General features: G+C 45.3%; 2 protein-coding genes across 2 annotated transcripts; one reads left to right on the plus strand and one right to left on the minus strand.

Annotated features, from left to right (window-relative positions):
- Window positions 1-494: 494 nt before the first annotated feature.
- On the plus strand, window positions 495-9,523 carry LOC115356335 (uncharacterized). The gene is made up of 5 exons (XM_030047494.1): window positions 495-542; window positions 1,126-1,455; window positions 5,759-5,921; window positions 6,990-7,000; window positions 8,663-9,523. The coding sequence occupies exons 1-5, from the start codon at window positions 495-497 to the stop codon at window positions 9,521-9,523; spliced, it is 1,413 nt and encodes a 470-aa protein (XP_029903354.1).
- Window positions 9,524-19,338: 9,815 nt separating this feature from the next.
- Window positions 19,339-22,125, minus strand: LOC115363316 (uncharacterized). The gene has a single exon (XM_030057440.1). The coding sequence runs from the start codon at window positions 22,123-22,125 to the stop codon at window positions 19,339-19,341; it is 2,787 nt and encodes a 928-aa protein (XP_029913300.1).
- Window positions 22,126-22,529: the final 404 nt, after the last annotated feature.

Here is a 22,529-nt window from a genome sequence, read left to right on the forward strand (position 1 = left end):
CTTAGGACTAATATCGAAGTTGCACACCTTCCCCCCAGCAGGAGGCGCCACCAGCCTCACCGACTGGGTCAAGACTCCAACAAAACGATCAAAACAATCTGGCCTCCAGATCTGATTCTGATCAGGTGATGATCAGTCATGATTATTGATCAGTGATTATAACTTTCCTCGCAGCAGGATGATGGATGTTGACATATGAATTCGTGACTAAGATCTGACTCTGGGTCTGTACTTCTGAGTCGCAACATAGAAACAGAACAGCGAGAACCGGCATGGGCCTTTGGTTCACAGCGAATCAGTAATTTCCGCGTAGTTCCCGTTGCCGCGGCAACAGCTGTGAACATTCAACCGCTGTCACTGTGTCGGTTTTTGGCAGATTTGTCAGAACATTATTCAATAACTTTATGAACAACAACACAGCTCATTAGGATCAGGTGACAGCATCTCATTGGATTCAGGTCCTCCAGACAGTAAGGCAGTGTGTGAGCGGGCTGATGACACGCCGTGTAAACAACAAGAAGCCGCACCTGAAGGCAACAAAGGTCAGTTATTAACCAAACAGCTTAACAAACATATTGCTCAGATTATTTAGTGACAAAACAGTTAACCTAGAATTCAGCGTATGTTTTCTAGATTCTAATTTGTGGTTGAAAAAATGGTTCTGCTGCCCCATCTCACCAGGTGACGTTGTGGTGATTGGTGCCTTGATGACCTGTCTTCCCCACGTCACACAACCACGCCCCTCCAACCGAATCTATGAATGAAACATCGGCCCGGCCTCTCCGACATCACGCAACTACACCCCTCCAATCGAATGAATGAAAATAAGCTCGCCTCGACGCATGATTCAAAAGGGGCTGTCACAGTGAGAAGAGTGGCTGTGAGTCCTTGCGCGTGTAGCAGGCCTACCTCTGGTCCGTGTTCACAAAGTCTGGTTTTGCTCAGTTTGCTCCGCCGTGGGTTCGCCCAGATCCTGGCTTGGACATATTCCGTGGGGAAGCAAGGCTCTTCTCTGCTGGGGAGCGACGCAGCGATTCAGCTTCGGATCCAGTCACATTCCCTCAGGTGATGCTCACCGAGGTGACGCTCCCCTAGGTGACATCTCACCAGGTGACATCTCACCAGGTGACGCTGCCCCAGGTGACCTTCCCCCAGGTGATGTCCCACCAGATGACATTCCCACAGGTGACCTTCCATCAGGTGAGGTCCCACCAGGTGATGTTCCCCCAGGTGACGCTCCCACAGGTGACGTTTCCCAAAGTGATGTTCCCCCAGGTGACGCTCCCACAGGTGACGTTCCCCCAGGTGACGCTCCCCAAAGTGATGTTCCCCCAGGTGATGCTCCCTCAGGTGATGCTCCCCAAGGTGACGCTCCCCCAGGTGATGCTCCCCAAGGTGACGCTCCCCCAGGTGATGCTCCCCGAGGTGATGTTCCTTGAGATGACGTTCCCCCAGGTGACGTTGACCATTTGCGAGTAAATTTATCATGCTGTAGTCTCAGGGAGTATGTTAATTTTTCCATTTTATATATCAGAATCAGAATCAGTTTTATTGGCCAAGTATGCATTCACATACAAGGAATTTGACTCCAGTAAACTTTAAACTCTCAGTGCAAGTAGAAAAAGTGAACAATGCAAATTGACAGCAGCAGGGGCAAGATAGAATTAAACAAGTAGATAAACAACCACTATATAACAACTTGATGATGTGCTGTGATACAGTGTGTATGGACCTGAGATAAACAAGTAAACAAACAACCACTAAATAACAACTATGTACATGTTTATGTCAGTCCATTCTTCATGCGAGGGTGCTTGAGGCTTCAGCCACTTGTGAGTTTTGGCTTTTTTAGCTGCAGTCAATAGGATCTTCACAAGGATTCTCTTATTAGAGTCTGTTTCCAGTGGGATATCGCAGAGATATAAGACGTCAAATCTACAAGGGATAGTGGTTCGATCACCACTTCTAGAGTCCAATTAATATCTTTCCAGTATTCCTCCAGCACTGGGCAACACCAAAACACATGGAAATGATTTGCATCATTAGTCTGGCATTGTCTCCAGCAGTCTGTGTTGGACGTTTCTGATGGGCATTGATGACAAATCTAACCAACAAAACCAAGGGCGTAGGTTTGATTTGGACATTGGTGGGGACATAAAAGCACTCCAAGGTGGCGCCCCTGAAAGTTGATTTTTTTGCATTTATGACTGGAATTTCACATCATTTAGAGCTGATCAAATAAACAAGCAAATGATCACAATCAGAAAAAAAAACTATTCAGGGATTGACATTAATATTTATATTGCATATCTGAATATCTATACGGACTACAAGTATTTAATAATTCTGTAATGTTGTAAGTTAAAGGCAACTAAAGACAAACACGCAATTTAACAGAGTTCAATTAAATTCTCTTTTGACCGTCTCAAAGCTCTTTAGCTCCCCCTTGTGAATAAAGTACAATATGCCGTAATACCCGATCCTACCCAAATATTAAATCTTTTGTCAAGTGACTTCGGAAGAAAATCACTGTCAAATACACAACACCTTAATATTTTTGATAATTCTTGTGTGTTACAATTTTTGGATTTCTTTCCAAATCTTCAAGGGTAAATTAAAAAAGGGATTTGTTTTATCTGAGAGGTATTTCAGTAATTTTTCCTTGAAATGGGATTGAATTGGACATAGCCAGCTCCAACTCCTTCCACCTAACCAAATAACTGGGGTTACACTAGCATATAAGGGGCCTGAGCTGGGCTGCATAATAATGCTCCCACCGGCATGGGAGACCCATTCCCTCTGCATTCTTTTTTGAGTTGTAGGGTTTTATATTTAATTCTATTCTTTTTGTCAGCCCATATATATCTGGATATGAGTTTATCCCATTCTACAAATTGATCGTTTGTTATTTTGATGGGTAGTGTTTGAAAGAGATATAACAGTCGGGGCAAAATATTCATTTTAACAGATTTGACTCTTGAAATTAAATTTAGGAATGGAGCTAGGTGCCATGTTTTTATATCAGCTTTTAATCTAGGATTTAGAGGGCAATAATTAATGTTAAATAAACCTGTCAAATCTTTTGGTAAGTGTATTCCCAAATATTTAATTGATTTTGCATCCCATTTTAGTTGAAAATTTTCTTTAATTTCCCTTGTAGGTTCATAATTGAAAGAAAGGACTTGTGTCTATGAGACATTAAGCTTATATCCAGACACAGCGCCATATACAGTATCTCACAAAACTGAGTACACCTCTCACAATTTTGCAAATATTTTATTATATCTTTTCATGGGACAACACTATAGAAATGAAACTTTGATATAGCATAAAGTAGTCAGTGTACAGCTGGTATAGCAGTATATAGCTGATAGTTTTATCAGCTATCAGCTATATATACTGCTGATCAAAATTTTAAGACCAGTTGAAAAATTGCAAGAATTTACATTTTGCACTATTGGATCTTAAGAAGGTTCTAAGTAGAGCTTCAGAATGCAAAGAGAAGAAATGGGAGTGAGACAAAAAAAAATTATAATAAATTGAGTAAGCAATTTATTGCAAACAACCATATACACTACTCACAAAAAGTTAGGGATATTTGGCTTTTGGGTGAAATTTATGGAAAATATAAAAAGTTCACGCTACAGTGATATTAGATCATGAAAGTAGGGCATTTAAGTAGAAGCATACACTGGTGATTTCCTCATCTCAAACAATTTCTGGAAACAAAAGCCAACAACAGTGGTGGATATACCACAACAAAAAATGTCAGTGTCAATAACTTGTCATGTGCCCTTGAGCATCAATTACAGCTTGACAACAACGTCTCATGCTGTTCACAAGTCGACTTATTGTCTGCTGAGGCATGGCATCCCACTCTTCTTGAAGGGCGGCCCTCAGGACATTGAGGTTCTGGGGTACAGAGCTCCGAGTCTCTACACGGCGACTCAGCTGATCCCATAGGTTTTCTATGGGATTCAGGTCTGAGAAAGTGCAGGCCACTCCATCTGAGGTACCCCAGTCTCCAGCAGCCATTCCCTAATGATACGACCTCGATGAGCTGGAGCATCAAACACCTGATGCGAATTTTGCCGTTAAACTCCTTGTTAGAGAACAGCAACTTGTGCAAAAAGTACTGAAACATTGAACAGTTGGACATGTGCATTCAAAAGTTTACAGAAGGTCACATTAAATTCACCTGTAAAGGTTATAATGCATTTTAGGTTCATCCTGAAATTTCACCTGAAAGCCGAATATCCCTAACTTTTTGTGAGTAGTGTGTATACATATACATATATATATATATATATATATATATATATATATATATATATATATATATATGTATGTATGTATGTATGTATGTATGTATATATATATATATATATATATATATATATATGTATACACTCTCACTCCTCAGATCTGACACAGAGACACCGAGGAACCAGACCAAACCCCAAAGCCCGGGTACAGAGGCTGAGTGAAGGTGCTGCTGAAGGTGTGGAGGTGGATCAGTGTGTCAGAGGAGACGCTGTAGAAGGACAGAGAGCCAGCAGGCCAGTCCAGATACACTGCCACTCTGTTAGAGGAGGGGGGGACATGGATGTCTGTGTCTCTGTTATTGTGTCTGGCAGTGAAACTTCCATCAGAGCATATCAGACTCCAGGAGTTTTCATAAAATCCAAGACCACAGGCATCACTGTCTCCTCTCCTGCTGATTTCTCTGTAAGTCAGTCCTATATCAACCAATCCTTTCCAGTCAACCTCCCAGTAGCAGCGATCAGTCAGACCATCACTACACAGGATCTGTGGCCAGCGGTCAAACCTCTCTGGGTGATCAGGATATGGCTGCTTCTCTGTCACCTTCATCACCTTCCTGTTGTCCTCAGACAGGACGAGGTCACTGTTTGCTGTGTTCGTGTCCAGTTTGAGTTCACAGGAATCTTATGGAGAGAACAAGACACAACAGACCTGCTGTGGTTATTATCTGCTGATTTATTAACAGTTTGATTATTGATTTGTTAACACTTTGATTGTTCTGAAGATGTAGTTTGGAGGCCCCGCCACTTGGAGGTGCTGCAGCCAACTCAGCTGGGCAAGGACTTTTATTCAAGATGAAGAAGTTCTGTTACATGTCTGGGCAAGTCTAGCTTGCAGTTGAAGTCAGTTGGTCCACCACTTATGTTCCTGTGTGTGTGTGCGTCCAGAGAAATGTAAGTTTATTGTTATTGTCACATCTCTGAGAAATGTCAGGTAAATGTAGTTTTGCTGGTTTATATTTGCAGCCAGGCTGTACCCAGATAGCAAAATACAGTGATTCAACATTGAATTTTGGTCAAATTGGTTATTTTTGGTTGAGGTTGATAAATCTATGTTGATTCAATGTTTAATTACAGCTACCATTTCAACTTTTGAAAAAATGTTGTTGAATCAGCATTGTATAGATGCTGGTTTTTCAATGTTGAAATGTCAACATTAAATAGACATGGTTTCAATGTATGGTATGCTGTGCGTCTATTTCTTTGTTAGTAAATAATTGTCTGTTTTTTTAAGCCAATGATTGCCAATTTGTTTGATGGCATTGTTTGTTGTTTGGTTTTGACACAGAAATGGGCTTATTTTTTTATTTAGATGTAATAAAAAGGTGTTAAACTTCATTAAATTTGTAATTAAAAAATGAGCTGATACCTTGTCCATTTGACATGGTACACTTTACACTTTAGCACACTAACCATTTTCTCTATTATCTATTCAGATTACCCGCCTGGCATTAGTCGGAGGGTCCAACTCGGACATGATGATCCAGCGAATGCTATCCTCTACCGTGACAAACAGTCTAGCCAGCATCTTCAACTGGGCGGGAAAGGGACAGAAGAAGAGGGCCTTCAAAGACACACTAATGCAGGACTGCATGTTTGGTGAGCCTGCATCTCAAAAAACTAGATTTACTACTTTGCAATGGATTTGGCAAATATTGAAGTTAATTTATGTGTATTTTAAATTTGATTATCACAATTAAACAAGATTGGATGCGTTTTCCTCACCATGAAATGAAACATAATCTACATAGATAAAAGAGTCATTCCATGGTGAGGGAGATGCATCCATTCTTAAGGCCAAGTGAAAATCTAGTACAGTAAAAACTACACTGCCTCTCTCGCTTGCTCTCACTCTCTCTCTCTAGATAGATAGACAGACACACACACCTTTATAACAAGTCTTTTTTTTTTTAGCGGCTGTTCGTCAGTTTGACCACAAGTTGCTGGAATTCCCATACAGCGAGACTGTGAAGAAGTGGCTACATTATCCACCAGAGAGGAGTGGTGGAGTACCAAGGAAAGAAAAGAATTAGTTGTTTTCCTATCTGTTTTGTTCATGTTGAACTGGGTCATATAGTTCCTAAGGATTACCTGTTGAGCTGCAGTGGAAGTATAGTAACAAAAAGAGGGACTATAAAAACGGTTACCTTGAAAGATATTTGGCTTATTCAGCCCATATCAATTTTCATTTAGGCACTGGACTATTGCTTTAGAACTGTTTTTTGTTTGGTAAATTTGGAACATTTCTAAACATTTCTTGTTGAGAAATTGCAGAGAGCCCAGTATTTGTAGCTGTTTGGTGAGGCAGCAAAAATGACTTTCAAATTAAAGTACTAAATAAATAGTAATAAAAAGAATGGTCTCTTCTTTTCGTTCATCGAGAATGCAGTAAAGCAGCGGTTCTCAACCTGATGTTCAGCAAACCAAATGGGGTCGCAGAGAGGTGCCAGTTGAAAGTGTGGGGTCCCCCAAAAAATGTCCTTGTAAAATCATACAGGCCCATTTCAGCACATTTCAACCTTCATCTGTATGTTTTTAATATGCCTCATTCAAGCCAAAAACAATCACTTTATTTTTTTTGGTTGTTAGTTCTGTAGGGGTTGCTCCTTGTCTACCAATGAAATCAAGCTCACTAACTCTAATAACTGCCATATGTTTGAACTGCAGTGATGTCACAGGTACACAAGTTTTGAGCAACCCCTGCAGAACTATATAACTCCCAGAAGAGTAAACCGATTATTTTGGGCTTGAATGAGGCATATTTAAAACCTACAGATGAAGGTTGAAAAGTGATGTAATGGTCCTTTAATAATAACATTGTTGCAATGTAGAATCAATGTAATTTCAATGCATTTATAGATGAATCAATATTGATTCAATGTTCGGATTGATTGACAATTCTACATTATTTCAATGTTGAACATAATGTAGTTGAATAAATATTGAATCAATGTTGAGACTGATTGAAAATTCAACATTATTTCAATGTTGATCATAACGAGCGCTGTCAATGTTATTTTCAACGTCTGACATCAATGTTGATTCAATCTTAAGCCATCACCATATCTCAGTGTTGATTCAATGGATTTTTGCTTTCTGGGTAGGCTCTTGTATATCTGTGACGAAGACAACATTCTGCCACCTTAGAAACCTCGCTAAAGTGCGACCATTTATAAATCAAAAAGATGCTGAAAAACTAATACATGCTTTTATCTCAAGCAGACTTGACTACTTTTTACCGGCCTCCCAAAGAAAACTGCTGACAGACTTCAGCTCATCCAAAACTCTGCTGCTCGCTTATTAACCAGAACCAGGAAGAGAGAGCACATTAGTCCGGTCTTAGCTGCCCTACACTCTCTGTAACATTTAGAGTTGATTTTAAGGTTCTCCTGCTTGTATATAAAGCACTTCATGGGCTAGGACCGAGCTACATTGCCAACTCCCTTACTGGCTATGCACCCCAAAGAGCACTGCGATCGTCTGCTGCTGGCTTATTGGTTCCCTACAACAGTCGAAAGAAAATTGGGGATGCCGCCTTTATTACTTATGCCCCTAAGCTTTGGAACACACTACCTTTAGACATCAGGGAAGCCAGCTCACTAGACATCTTTAAAAGAAGATTAAAGACCCACCTTTTCACTCTAGCCTTTAACTAGGTCCTATTTTATTCCACACTGTTGTCTTTTATTGTTTTATTTGCATCTTTTGTTTTATTTCAAATTTTATTTCAATTTTTAGCCTTTTCTTTTTAATTCCACCCTGTGCTGTTTTATTCTTTTTAATGTTTTATTTAATGTGTTTTCAAATGTTCTTCTTTTTATTGTGAAGCACTTTGAGCTGCAATTCTTGTATGAAAGGTGCTATACAAATAAAGTTTTATTATTATTATTATTATTATTATTATTACTGAATGTTGTTGCATATGACATGTGTAGTCTGTTACTTTATTTGTTGTAAGTGAGGTGTTATTATTTCTGTTATTGTAAGTGAGCTTTCTTAATGGCTACTTTGTATTGTTTATATTAGAGAAAATAGTTGCTAATCAGCTCTGTAGCTACTTACAGCAAAATGAACTATTCAAAAACTTTCAGTCAGGATTTAGAGCCCACCATAGCACAGAGACAGCTCTGGTTAGAGTCACTTACGACCTCATAACTGCATCAGATAATGGACTTCTCTCCGTACTTGTGTTATTGGATCTTAGTGCAGCTTTTGATACCATCGTCATCAGTTTGTTCATGTTAATAATGAATCCTCCTCCTGTGGGAATGTAAAATATGGTGTTCCTCAGGGTTCTGAGCTTGGCCCTATTTTATTCATCTCGTATATGCTTCCTTTAGGTAATATTATCCGAAAATTATGCGGACGATACGCAGTTGTACTTATCCGTAAAGCCAAATGAAACTCATCAGCTAAGTAAACTTGAAGCCTGCCTTAAGGAGATAAAGGCCTGGATGGCCACCAATTTTCTACTATTAAACTCAGAAAGAATAGAAGTTATCATGTTCGGCCCTAAATACCTTAGGGAATCAGTTTCTAATGACATAGCTATTCTGGATGGCATTACTTTGGCCCCGAGCTCCACGGTAAGGAACCTCGGAGTCATTTTCGATGTGGATTTGTCCTTTACCTCCCATATTAAACAGATCTCTAAAACCGCCTTTTTTCACTTGCGTAATATCTCAAAACTTCGGCATATCTTGTCTCAGAATGATGCAGAAAAATTAATCCACGCCTTCGTTACCTCCAGGTTAGACTACCGTAACTCCTTATTATCAGGTTGTACCAGCAAGTCGTTAAAGACTCTCCAGCTGGTCCAAAATGCTGCTGCACGTGTGCTGACTAGAACTAGGAGAAGAGATCATATTACTCCAATATTGGCTTCTTTACATTGGCTTCCTGTAGAATCTAGAGTAGAATTTAAAACTCTTTTCCTCACCTATAAAACTCTTGATGGGCAGGCACCATCTTATCTGAAAGAGCTCATAGTTCCTTATCATCCTGCCAGAGCACTGCGCTCCCAAAATGCAGGTTTATTGGTGGTTCCCAAAATCTCTAAAACTAGATCGGGAGGCAGATCCTTCCAATTTCAGGCTCCACGTTTGTGGAACAATCTTCCTATCTCAGTTCGGAGGGCAGATTCACTCTCTATCTTTAAGAGTAGACTTAAAACTTTCCTTTTTGACAAAGCTTATAGTTAGGGTCGGCCCAGGTTGCCCTGGACCAGCCCTTAGTGATGCTGCTATAGGCCTAGACTGTCGGGGGACTTCATATCAGGCTCTGAGCACTTTCCTCTCTTCTAATCTTCCTCTTCCCTCTTCCTTTCTTCTTCTTCCTGTCCTCCTCCTCGTGCCAAAAGGCTGCGCCGAGGTGCGCCAAAAGCTCGCCATCTGAAACCACGTCTACTTTCAGCGCAAGGCGGAGCGGAGCCGGCGCAGTCGAAGTTTGGCTGCCTGGCGCACATCACCAAAACCTCACAATCAGCACAAATGGCGCCAATCTCCTTTGATCTGACATCAGCTGTGACGGGACAGTTGATATGGAGATATATGTATGTGCTGATTGTGATCGTAGCATTGAATAGTGTTTTTTTCTGTATTTATTGCATTGTTCATGTGTCTGACATTCCGGAAGCCTGCCTATGAGGTTTTGGTGATGTGTCCGCACTGCTCGCCGGTCTCCGCTCCGCGCCTGTCTCCTGAGCTCCGCTCCGCCTGCAGCAGTAGACCTCCATGTCAGCTGTGTAAACTTTCATTACGCCTTCACGCAGCGCATTTTAAAGGCGAGGACAGGGGCTCGTTTGATTGGTTAAATGTGAATCGGCTGTGTCAAACCCACTCCACGCCTTCTCTCCTCCCATGCGCCGGTAGGAGGAACGGCGGAGTACTTGCGCCACCGAGAACGGCATGCCAATCTTGGAAAATCCACCTGGCCACACCCAGTTGGCGAAGCGCATCTGTGCTATGCCCCCGCCTCGCCTTGCCTGGTCTGCGAAACTAGAGCCCATAGTGTCAGCCATCCTCTTCATTCAAAGCAGGATCTGAATGAATGGACATCACAAACTGCTGTGGAAATTCACTTTACATCTGGAAGAGCCATTTAGACACGAACTAAACTACATTTACACTTTATATATTGCTTCATAGAGGTGTGAAGATTTCTCTATCAGTATTATTTTCAAGTTATATTCACTTGGTGTAAGCATGCAGCTGAGAACAAAGAGCAGAAACTGCAGCTGCACCATCTAAACAGCTGAAGGTTTTGTGTTGATGAATCAAACTAAATCCACACTTACACTTCCTCAGGCCTGGTTTCAACCACTGCTCTCCACCATGGTCCACCCTGGAGGAAGAAACAGAGTCAGAGCAGCAGATTCTCTTTGAGGATGGAAACATGGGCAGTAAATAACCTTCCCTATGAAGGATTTAGCAGACCATGTCACTCATATCCACCATTCAACATGAAACAATACTCCTCAGGCCTCTAGAAGACATTGTGTGTGTCTCTCCATACCTGAGAGCCTCCAGTCTCCAGGTTGGATCCTCCAGTCCAGCAGAGAGCAGCTTCACTCCTGAGTCTCCTGGATGGTTGTAGCTCAGGTCCAGCTCTCTCAGATGGGAGGGGTTGGAGCTCAGAGCTGAGGCCAGAGAAGCACAGCCTTCCTGTGTGAGCAGACAGCCTGACAGCCTGCACACCATCACAAACACAATCAGTCCAGCACATCATCTGCTTTGTGTTTTCACAAAAACCTACACAGCTTAGGAATGTGTTCAGTGACAGGAAGCTGCATGGAAATCAGGACTGAACTGGTCATGTGTTGAGCAGGTTGAGGAATCCTGACCTGAGAGCCTCCAGTCTGCAGTGTGGACTCTCCAGTCCAACAGAGAGCAGCTTCACTCCCAAATCCTGCAGCTGGTTGTGACTCAGGTCCAGCTCTCTCAGACTAGAGGACTGGGAGCTGAGAACTGAGACCAGAGCTGCACAGCTTCTCTCTGACAGATTACAGCCACTCAGCCTGAGGAAAGATATATGGACATAGAAATGTTACTCTCTAGTATCTAATGTGATTCATATATGAGCTCTAACAGTCAGTGTTTAAATATTCTGTATGTAAAGTTGGGTGAGAAGATTGGGTCCGCCCAATCAGAGGCCACATTACAGGATGCGCTGAGTGACGTAGATTGGGACATGCTTCGGGCGAGCTCGGATGACGTCAATGAGTTTACGAAAGTGGCTATGTGTTTTATATCCAAGCTGTTAGATGACACTATTCCTGTGGTGACTGTGAAGGTTTTTCCTAATCAGAAACCGTGGGTGGATAAGTCTATTCGCGAGGCTCTGAAAGCACGTACCGCTGCCTACAACGAAGTGCTCATCACCGGAGACATGTCACCGTACAAAGCGGCAGCCTACAAACTCAGACAAACGGTGAAAGCGGCTAAGGAAGGAACAACTGTGCAACCACGACAGTAGACGCATGTGGCAAGGACTGCGGACAATTACAGACTATACAGGATGAGTGAACACCTCGGCTGTTGTGGACTGTGGTGGCGGCGCTGGGGCTAGCGCAATCGAAGCAAGCGACCTGACCGGTGATGAGAACCGCCCACTCTTGCTCTCGCAGCATGAAGTAAGGAGAGCTCTGAGACGAGTGAACAGCAGGAAGGCAGCCGGCCCAGATGGTATCCCCGGGCGTCTGCTAAAATCCTGTGCTAGCCAGCTAGCTCCTGTGTTCACATCCATTTTCAATCTGTCCCTGGCCCACTCTGTTGTCCCCACTTGCCTAAAAAATTCCACCATAATCCCTGTCCAGCCGGTCTAAATGATTACCGCCCTGTAGCTCTGACCTCCATGGTGATGAAGTGCTTTGAAAAACTCATCAAAGACTTAATCTGTTCATCACTGCCGGACTCCCTGGACCCCCTTCAGTTCGCCTATCGCCCCAATAGGAGTAATGATGATGCCATCACCCATGTCCTCCACTCCACCCTCTCCCACCTGGACACCGGTAAGGGGAATTATGTGCGTCTGCTGTTTATTGATTACAGCTCAGCATTCAACACCATAGTTCCCCACAGACTGGTCACCGAGCTCAGGGACCTGGGGCTGAGTCCTTCACTCTGCTCCTGGGTTCAGAGCTTCCTGACCGGCAGACCACAGGTGGTGAAGGTTGGAGTCCACACCTCCAGCTCCCGTACCCTCAACACTGGTGCCCCCCAAGGCTGCGTACTGAGCCCTCTGCTATACTCCCTTTACACCCATGACTGCACAGCGACACACCAATCCAACATCATTGTGAAATTCGCGGATGACACAGTGGTGGTAGGCCTGATCTCTAATAACAACGAGACGGCCTATCTGGAGGAGGTGGAGCTGCTGTCTTCTTGGTGTAAGGACAACAACTTGGACCTGAATGTCGCCAAGACCAAGGACGTGGTGGTCGACTTCAGGCGAGAGAGGCAGAGGATCCACTATGCGCCGCTCAGGATCTACGGGACCCCGGTGGAGAGAGTGAGCAACGACAGGTACCTCGGGGTTCACATCTCTGAGGACCTGACATGGACTACACACACCACCACCCTGGTGAAGAAGGCTAGGCAGCAGTTGTACCACCTCAGGTGGCTGGGAAAATTTAAGATCTCTACTTCGCTGCTGAAAAACTTCTACGCCGCCACAGTGGGGTCTGTGCTCTCTGGGAGCATCACTGCCTGGTATGGCAGCTGCAGCTCCCAGGACAGGAAGGCCCTGCACAGAGTGATCCGATGTGTTGAGTGCATCACCCACACAGCACTGCCCGGCCTCAAGGACATCTACACCCGGCGGTGCAGGTCCATGGCAAGTCGGATTATCAAAGACACTCACCACCCAAGCACCTTACTACCCCCCAACTGTCTGGCACTTTTCAAGATTTCCATTCCAGTGGGAATGAATAGGAAAATGGCATTTAAATCCTGATGTTAAACTCACATGATCAACCTTTAAATATTCAACAACACTGACCTGAGAGCCTCCAGTCTGCAGTGTGGACTCTCCAGTCCAGCAGAGAGACACTTCACTCCTGAATCGTGCAACTCGTTGTGACTCAGGTCCAGCTCTCTCAGACTAGAGGACTGGGAGCTGAGAACTGTGGCCAGAGCTGCACAGCTTCTCTCTGACAGATTACAGCCAATCAGCCTGAGGAGAAAAAGAGATGAAGAAAACAGCTGTCATTTTTCTCTCTCTTGAGTAGAAACCATCATGTATTTAATATGTCCAGTTTTCTATGAACCTACACAGATTTCCTGGAGGCTTTGACCACTGGCAGCAGCCTCAGAAGAGCCTCCTCTGAAGCAGAGTATTTCTTCAGGTCAAACACCTCCAGATCTTCTTGAGATGACAGTAAGACAAAGACCAGAGCTGACCACTGAGCAGGGGACAGTTGGACTGTGGAAAGACGTCCTGATCTCAGGTACTGTTGGATCTCCTCCACTAGAGAATGGTCATTCAGTTCATTCAGACAGTGGAACAGGTTGATGCTTCTCTCTGGAGAGGGATTCTCCCTGATCTTCTCCTTGATGAACTCAACTGTTTTCTGATTGGTCTGTGAGCCACTTCCTGTCTGTGTCATCAGGCCCCATAGGAGGGTCTGATTGGTCGACAATGAAAGACCCAGGAGGAAGCGCAAAAACAAGTCCAGGTGTCCATTTGGACTCTGTAAGGCCTTGTCCACAGCACTCTGGAGGAGGAGTTTTAGTTCAGATGTCTTGTTGAACAGTGCAGACCAGCAGGAGGCTGATTGTTGGAACAGCAGATTGACTCCAGAGTTGATGAATGTCAGAAAGACATAAAGAGCAGCCAGAAACTCCTGAAGGCTCAGATGGACGAAGCAGAAAACCTTGTCCTGGTGCAGCCCACGCTCCTCTTTAAAGATCTGTGTGAACACTCCTGAGTACACTGAGGCTGCTCTGATATCAATGCCACACTCTGCCAGGTCTGCTTCATAGAAGATCAGGTTGCCTTTCTCCAGCTGCTCAAAAGCCAGTTTTCCCAGAGACAGGATCATCTTCCTGGTCTTTCTCGTCCAGACTGGATCTGTCGCAGCTCTCCCATGATACTTGAGGTTCTGCACTTTGGACTGAACCAGCAGGAAGTGGATGTACATCTCAGTCAGGGTCTTGGGCAGGTCTCTTCCCTTACTGGTTTTCAACACGTCCTCCAGAACTGTAGCAGTGATCCAGCAGAAGACTGGGATGTGGCACATGATGTGGAGGCTTCGTGACGTCTTGATGTGGGAGATGATTCTGCTGGCCTGCTCCTCATCTCTGAATCTCTTCCTGAAGTATTCCTCCTTCTGTGGGTCAGTGAAGCCTCTCACCTCTGTCACCATGCCAACGCACTCAGGAGGGATCTGATTGGCCGCTGCAGGTCGTGTGGTTATCCAGAGGCGAGCGGAGGGAAGCAGGTTCCCCTTGATGAGGTTTGTCAGCAGAACGTCCACTGAGGTGGACTCTGTAACATCAGTCAGGATCTGGTTGTTGTTGAAGTCCAGAGGAAGTCGACACTCATCCAGACCGTCAAAGATCAACACAACCTGGAACTGCTCAAACCTGCTGATTCCTGCTTCTTTGGTCTCAGTGAAGAAGTGATGAACAAGTTCCACCAAGCTCAACTTTTTCCCTCTCAGCAGATTCAGCTCTCTGAAAGTGAATGGAAATGTGAAGTGGACATGCTGGTTGGCTTTGTGTTCAGCCCAGTCCAGAGTGAACTTCTGTGTTAAGACTGTTTTCCCAATGCCAGCCACTCCCTTTGTCATCACTGCTCTGATTGGTCCATCTCTTCTAGGTAAAGGTTTAAAGATGTCCTCACATGTGATTGTTGTTTCTGGTCTGGCTGGTTTCCTGGATGCTGTTTCAATCCATCTGACCTCATGTTCCTCATTGAGCTCTCCACTCCCTCCCTCTGTGATGTACAGCTCTGTGTAGATCTGATTCAGAAGTGTTGGGTTTCCTGCTTTAGCAATCCCCTCAAACACACACTCACACTTCTTCTTCAGCTTGGATCTGAGTTCACGTTGGCACGCTGCAGCCTCAGTTTCTGAATGAACAAACAACAAAAACATCAGTAAGTGAATGTCACATTAATGAGAGAAATGTGAATATTTGCTGGTAAATGTATCTGAGTTGTGGCTGCACAGCATCCATTTAGCTCATAGCTGCTGGTGGGAAAACCAGTCCTGACTGTCTACAGCCAAATGTGAAAGGCAACATTTTCCATGTCAACTTTGTGTTCAGCATTTGACACAAATATGAACAAATCAACACTTTAACCAGGTTCTCCATGAGGATTGTGCTCATTTCCCTTCCAATCTGGGATTGCTGAGCTCTTGTTTTAGAAATGTCTGTATTTCCAGCAGAGGTTACAAATGCAAACATTCAGTTTTCCCATCATTCCTCCTCTCCATCCTGTTAAAGGAGTTAAAAGCCTCTTACTGCTCCTCAGACGCTCAGCCAGCTCCTCCTGCTTCATTCTCCTCAGGAGGTGCACTGTGATCTGCAGAAAAGCCTCCCTGCTGCTCCTCCTCTGCTCTTCCTCCTCACCGTCCAACACCTCCTCATCCTCCCTCTGACTCTCTGAGCATTCTGGGTAATCTGGACTCAGAGACCTCTGCAGGTTTTTCAGCTCCTTCTTCACAAAGGTGTTGATGTTCTCCTCCAGCAGCTGCAACAGAAAAATCAAAGAATTCAAGTTCCATTTTGAAATTTGGACCCAAAACACAAAATCAGATCCAGGTTGAAGAGCCTGAAAGTCCAAAGTGCAGCATGGAGACGATTATGAGCTGAGCTGCTGCTCAGTTTGGACCTTGTTGTTCATTATACAACAGTTAGTGCCAGTGGAGCAATTTGATTGGACAAGAGGCGTTCCATGAGAGCTGATGTTCAGTAGAACAGCACTCGCTCTGGTGTCATATCGCTGCATTTACACACCAGAAATATGGAGGCCAGGTGTGTTTGATGCTCCTGGGCAGACTGACCACTGGGAACCTCTGAGCTCTGCTGCTGGACTCTGAGGACACACACACACACACACACACACACACACACACACGTGATTAAAGGTGTTGTGCTCTGTCAGGATGAATCCTGGCAGAAACACAAAATGAACTCCATGTTAGAAGCTGCTCTGATTATTGGATGTGATGTTTTGAAAGAGGAAACTCAGTCAACAGAGTCTGAGGGGCCGAACACATTCTGGATCTTTAAATAATTACCCATCATCAGCAGAGGGCTGTGTGCCTTTGAAGACAATAAATCGCTGTATAGAACCGTCGCTCTTGAAGGACACACAGCTGGGTCCAGGGGAGTCTGGTCTCTCCTGCTGGATCCTGATAGAAACATCATGAACACAGTGAAGGGATCTGTGTCTCTATGAACAACACTGTTTTACTTTCTTAGGAACACTAACATGCTCACATAATAATGACTTACGTATTCTCAGAAGAATCTCTTTCTTTAAATTGAATGGGTTTATCCATAGACCAGTCACTCTTCATGGACACACAGCTGGGCTCAGGTCCAGGTCCAGGTCCAGGTCCAGGTCTCTTAGAGGAAGGGAGCCCCTCCTCTCTCTCTTCACACACATCCATAGCCGAGCCGACACCTTGACATAAACACAGCGGCTGATTGATGACAACAAGCTTTCCATGATAGGATCTTATCATGCTTTATGTTATTGCAATGAACAATGCTGTGCAGCGACTGAATTGTTGCAGCATGTGGGCTGTTTGCTAGCATGCTAAAACGCATATTTTGACTTCAAAAGAAAAAATATTTCTAATTCTAGTAAAATTCTAACATATGTTTTACTTAAAGCACTAATCTCTTAAATTTTGATAACAAATGAATACTAACCAAAAGCAGGAGTAGAAATATGGAAAAAATACTGTTTTCTGAAGGCATCAAAATCACTGAAGTTTTTTTGCAACTTCTTCTGGGAGCAGCAGGCACATGTCACACATGTGCTTCGATAACTCAAGATCAACAAATCTGACTGGCTTACAATAAAAAGTATAATTCATGTAACAAGCAGCTTCAAGTGGGCTTATATGGTACGTGGGCTTAATAGGTACGTTTACCCAAATAGTTATAAATCATGTCTGTTTGTTTTACTTATTGCGATGCTATGTTCTGTAATTATTCTGCTAATTTTCTGTTATTTTGTTTGTTTTTTTGGGAAAGAAATCAAGTTAATTTGCTCACGTTTTAGAGGTTCAGTGTTGAAATCGAAGGTGGCACCTCTCTTGGTGAGTCAACAGCAGAAAAAGGGGAACTTCAGTTAAGTCAATCAAAACTGTCACACTGGCTGTTTCCTGCTTTGTTCACCAGTGAAATGAGTTCAGATTACAATCTATCTAAACTGACTTTGAACACGGATAAAAAAAACAAAACAAAACCAAAAAAAAAACCCCAAAACAAAACAAAACAGATTTTAAACATTTTAGACAAACTTGATTTTGTCCTCATTATCAGACATTAAAAGTGAACATCACAGCACAATGAATATTTATTTCTCTAAAACATATAAATCACATCTGACAGACCCTCCCGCCATCTTGTGCTCCCAGTCTGCTCTGCAGTCTTCCAGCTGTGAGACACAAACATCTGTACTGATCCCTGGTCGGGTCTTTACCTGCTGAATCACATCCACATCAAATCCAAGAGACTTTCCAGCTTCATGTGGAGAGGAAACCCAGAGAGAGAAGACGCCGCTGCTTCTCCTGTTGCTCTGAGGCTGCAGTCACTTCCTCATGACTTCAGTGTCACAGTGTGGAAACGTCAGAGCCACATCCCAGCTGAGAGCGTAGAAGCTGTCAGAGACATGAAGGGGCTGCTCAGGATGAAGGACTTGTCCTGAGCTGCAGGGAGAGCGGCCAGTCCAGTGGAGTCCAGCTGCTTCACAGCAGCAACATGGACAATCTCAACTTTCAGCACAGAGGGAGCAGCACGGCCCGTTCAAAGCAGCACCAGGCTCTGCTTTCACTCTCACATTCTGTTTATGGAGCGTGAGCGCCATCAAGTGGACAGGAATGGAAGTTCTCTCAATGCTTTTCATCCATCCAGAGAATATCAAAGTGAACAGCAGGCTTCTGAACTTTTACAAATGGCTTTGAAATCCACAGTTTGGAGGTGTTCTCATTCCAGAGCTTCTTGTCCTCCATGCCAACACTGTAAACAGCTGAGAAATATTTCTCATGAATCACCGTCCATTTGAAAGTGAACAAGCCAGCTGCTCAATCTGCTGCCCTCTCTACGTTCACCTGTTTGTGGTGGTTCAGTGCTCCTTCTCTCCACAGAGAGGCGCTGACGGGTCAAAAGTGTAGGATCTGATTAATGCTGCATCACAAAATCATCAAGAGGTTAGATAGATAGATAGATTTATTTATGGATTAAGACGAATAAAACAGCAATCCATCGGATGACATGGTCCTTGGTGTTACATACAAGAAACAAAATAGACAAGAAACAGACAAAGTCAAGACAGAGGTCATACAAAAATAGGTGGGAACAGAAGACATCCCAATAAAACAAATAAACAAACCATTTTCAGAGAGATTGTTTCAAAAGAGAACGAGGTGCAACTGAACAACACCGGGGTCCCTTCCTGCCTGTCCAGGGGAAGTTTATATAGAAATTTGCTGATTTTGCTCAAATTGAGCTGCTGATCTGTGTGTTGTATTGAAGGTTTGACTTCAGACTTGAACGAGAAGGACAGCGGCTCCACTGTTCTCACAGATGTGAAACATCACAGGTGTAAGATACATCCTACGGATGCGCTGGGACACATCATCAGTGCTGTAACCTGGGGTCATTGGGTGTTTCGGGTCTTTCAACATCATACACCCTCGCCCAGGCGACCCGACCAGGGTTGATCAGACCCCAGCCTGTGTCCCAGCAGCATTTGCCCACGGCTCTGCCCTCTTGATCCATAGCCACCTTGTGGCTTTCTCTGCGGCTTCAGTTGCAGATCTGATGGCCTTCCTCTAAGCCTCCCCAGTGAGGCCCAACATCATGAACACTTTGCAGAGTGACTGCCCTGCAAATCCTCGGCAGCCCACCTCCAGAGGCTCACAGCGAGTTCTCCAGCCTTGCCTCCTACACTCTTCCACCAGCTCCTGGTACTTAGCACGCTTCCTCTCATTGGCCACGTGCATCCGCTCTTCCCAGGGCACTGTGAGCTCCAGAATGATCAACTGCTTGGTGGAATCTGACACAATGATCATATCTGGTCGAAGCTGTGTTGGTGTTATCCTGGCTGGGAACTTTAGCTGTTTGCCAAGATCCACTTCCAGTTGCCAGTCTGTGGCGGAGGTGAGGAGACCGGCCTTTGCCCGTGGTTGTGTAATGGGCTTCTCTCCAGCTCTGTGGAACGTGATGGTTTTCGGCTTATCGTGGCCCTTGATGTTATTAATGGCAGTAGCTATGCTGTCGGCAACTGCCCTAAGCACCTGGTCGTGGCGCCAGCGATAGCGCCCGTCTCCAAGGGCTTTTGGGCAGCTGCTGAGGAGGTGTTCCAGGGATCCCCGTCCTGAACACTGGGGACAGGACGGTGTATCAATTTTGCCCCAGGCATGGAGGTTGGCTGGACTTGGTAGGACGTCATAAACGGCCTGGACGCAAAACCTAATGCGGTGGAAGTCTGCTTTCCAGATGTTAGCCCAGGTGATCTTACGCTGCAGAACATTCTCCCATTTAGACCATGCTCCTTGCTGCCCCATTCCTACCATCCTGCTGGCTCGCACTTCCTCCACACCTGCCCGCACTTCCTCCTGAACGAGATGTTGCCGCTCTTTGCCTTTGGCCTTGTCAACCCTGGTTGTTGGGAAGTAGCCAATGCCTGCACGCCCTGTGGCTACAGACCCCACCAGTGCTTTCTGCTTCAGTCGGGACTCGGCCACCTCCAGAGCCTTGTCTGCCCTCCATTTCCTGCCTGTTCGCACCTGGATTCCAGCCAATGCCACCTTTGGATCTCTGGATTCCCTGTACTGCAACACTTCTCGTGTTCTGGACACCATGAACTCTTCAGCGAGGCCGCTGATTGGGAGCTGCAGGATGTTGCTGGTGCCATACAGTGCAGAGCTGCTCAGACTGCGTGGTAGACCAAGCCATCTACGCAGGTAGCTGCTGATCTTCCTCTCCATGGCCTCGACTGTTGTAATGGGTACTGTGTACACCAGCAGAGGCCACAGGATCCGGGGCAAGATGGAATGCTGGTAAATCCAGGCCTTGAACCTCCCTGGCAGACCTGATTTATCAACCCGACTCAGCCAGGCCTCGAGATCTTTGCTGGTTTCCTTGATGGAAGCAGCATCTTTTAGGCTGCAGTCAAAGTACTTACCAAGGCTCTTGACTGGCTGCTCTGTGATAGATGGAATGGTGACTCCAGCCAGTGAGAAGCGGAACCTGTCCACTACTTTTCCCCTCTTGAGCACTAGAGACCTTGATTTCACCGGTTTAAAGCTCATCCTTGCCCAGGTGATGAGCTTCTCTAGGCCTTGGAGAATCCATCTACTGCCCGGGACAGATGTGGTGGTGACCGTCAGGTCGTCCATGAAGGCTCTTACTGGGGGCTGGCGCACTCCTGATTTCATCAAGGGACCTCTGCACTCTACCTCTGCTGACTTGACTAGCATGTTCATTGCAAGAGCAAAAAGGATGACTGAGATGGTGCAGCCTGTTATTATTCCTTTTTCAAGCCGGTGCCAGTCCGAGGTGCCTGACCCAGCAGTGACTCTTAGTCTGAAATCATGGTAATAATCCAGAATAAGGTCTGTGACTTTGCTGGGAACATGATGTCGTTGAAGGGCGAGCTCAACAAGCTTGTGAGGTATGGAACCGTACGCATTGGCAAGATCCAGCCATAGTACGGTGAGATCGCCTTTCCCTTCACGTGCCTCCCTGATGAGTTGTGTCACCACTCCAGTATGTTCCAAACAACCGGGCACTCCCGGGATCCCTCCCTTCTGGACAGAGGTGTCGATGTAGTTGTTCTTCAGAAGGAACTCCGTTAGTCGTCGTGACAAGATGCTAAAGAAAATCTTGCCTTCGACACTTAGCAGCGAGATAGTTCTAAACTGACTGATGTTCTTGGAGTTCTCTTCCTTGGGGATCCACACGCCCTCAGCACACCTCCATTGGTCTGCAACTTTTCCCCTGCGCCAGATAACCCTCAAGATTTTCCAAAGGTGGCGAAGGAGTTGCGGGCAGCGCTTGTACACAGTGTACGGAACACCACTGGGGCCTGGGGCTGATGCTGTTCTGGCTCCCTTCACCACCTCCTGAACCTCTGACCAGCTGGGCTCCCTCATTGCAAAAACCACTGTAGGAGGTTGAGGACTTATGAGGGCACTCTGTGGCCTGAGCTCCTGATCTCTCTCTGGGTCGCTCAGGGTGTTATGCAGGAAGGTGTTTATATCCTCAGTAGAGCACATGAGATTACCGCTGCGTTTGTCCCCCAGTAGCCTCTTGGTGAAGGCGAAGGGGTTGGAGATGAAAGCTGTACGCTTCCTTGCTCTTTCTTTCCCCCGCCTTCGATGCCACTCTGCCCGGCGCAGCGTCATGAGCTTCTTCCTCAAGATGTTACGCAGCTCGGCAAGCGGTTGCTTTTCTTCTTCACTTGCCACCTTATGTTGTTTTTTGAGGCTACGGAGCTCTTGACGCAGCTTGTGAATCTGGGTGGCTCTGCGATTCATCATGTAGTTGGGCTTGGTGTTCCTGCTCTCAATGTGGCCAAACCTCTCGGCCGCATAGCTAACTATAATTGTTGCCATGGTCTCAAGCCGCCGGTCCACCTCCCCCTTGGCTGTGGTTTCCAAGATCTGGCACACGTCGGAGTCAAACTGTGACCACACTGCCTGGTTATTAGCTGAAGGCCACTTGATCCGCTTCTGTTGGATTATTCTGCAGGGGTAGGAAGATTCTACTGCGTGGAGGGACTGGGCTCTGTGGGGTGAATCCTGGCCGGGCTCCTCCTGCGTCTCACCAGGATCAAATCCTGTGCGCTGCAGTGTATTCTCCCGCTCCCTGCACTTCATCCTGGCCAGATGTATTTTTAGGCCACGCGGATTTTTGCACACTTTTCCACAGATGCATCTTGTATCCATAGTCGGATTTCCGTTCGCATGGGTCAATACCGTTGGGTCCGTCCGGTTGGGGCTCTCATTCTCCCCCCCTC

The sequence above is a fragment of the Myripristis murdjan genome, chromosome 1 (assembly GCF_902150065.1).
Source record: "Myripristis murdjan chromosome 1, fMyrMur1.1, whole genome shotgun sequence".
In the NCBI taxonomy this organism is placed as follows: domain Eukaryota; kingdom Metazoa; phylum Chordata; class Actinopteri; order Holocentriformes; family Holocentridae; genus Myripristis; species Myripristis murdjan.

Bases quoted from the DNA above. Each gene is read 5' to 3' on its own strand.
- LOC115356335 (XM_030047494.1), top strand. From the start codon at position 495: ATGACACGCCGTGTAAACAACAAGAAGCCGCACCTGAAGGCAACAAAG. The intron at 543-1,125 runs GTCAGTTATTAA...ACATCTCACCAG, and splicing joins CGCACCTGAAGGCAACAAAG to GTGACGCTGCCCCAGGTGAC. The intron at 1,456-5,758 runs GTGACGTTGACC...TTATCTATTCAG, and splicing joins TTGAGATGACGTTCCCCCAG to ATTACCCGCCTGGCATTAGT.
- LOC115363316 (XM_030057440.1), bottom strand. From the start codon at position 22,125: ATGGCAACAATTATAGTTAGCTATGCGGCCGAGAGGTTTGGCCACATT.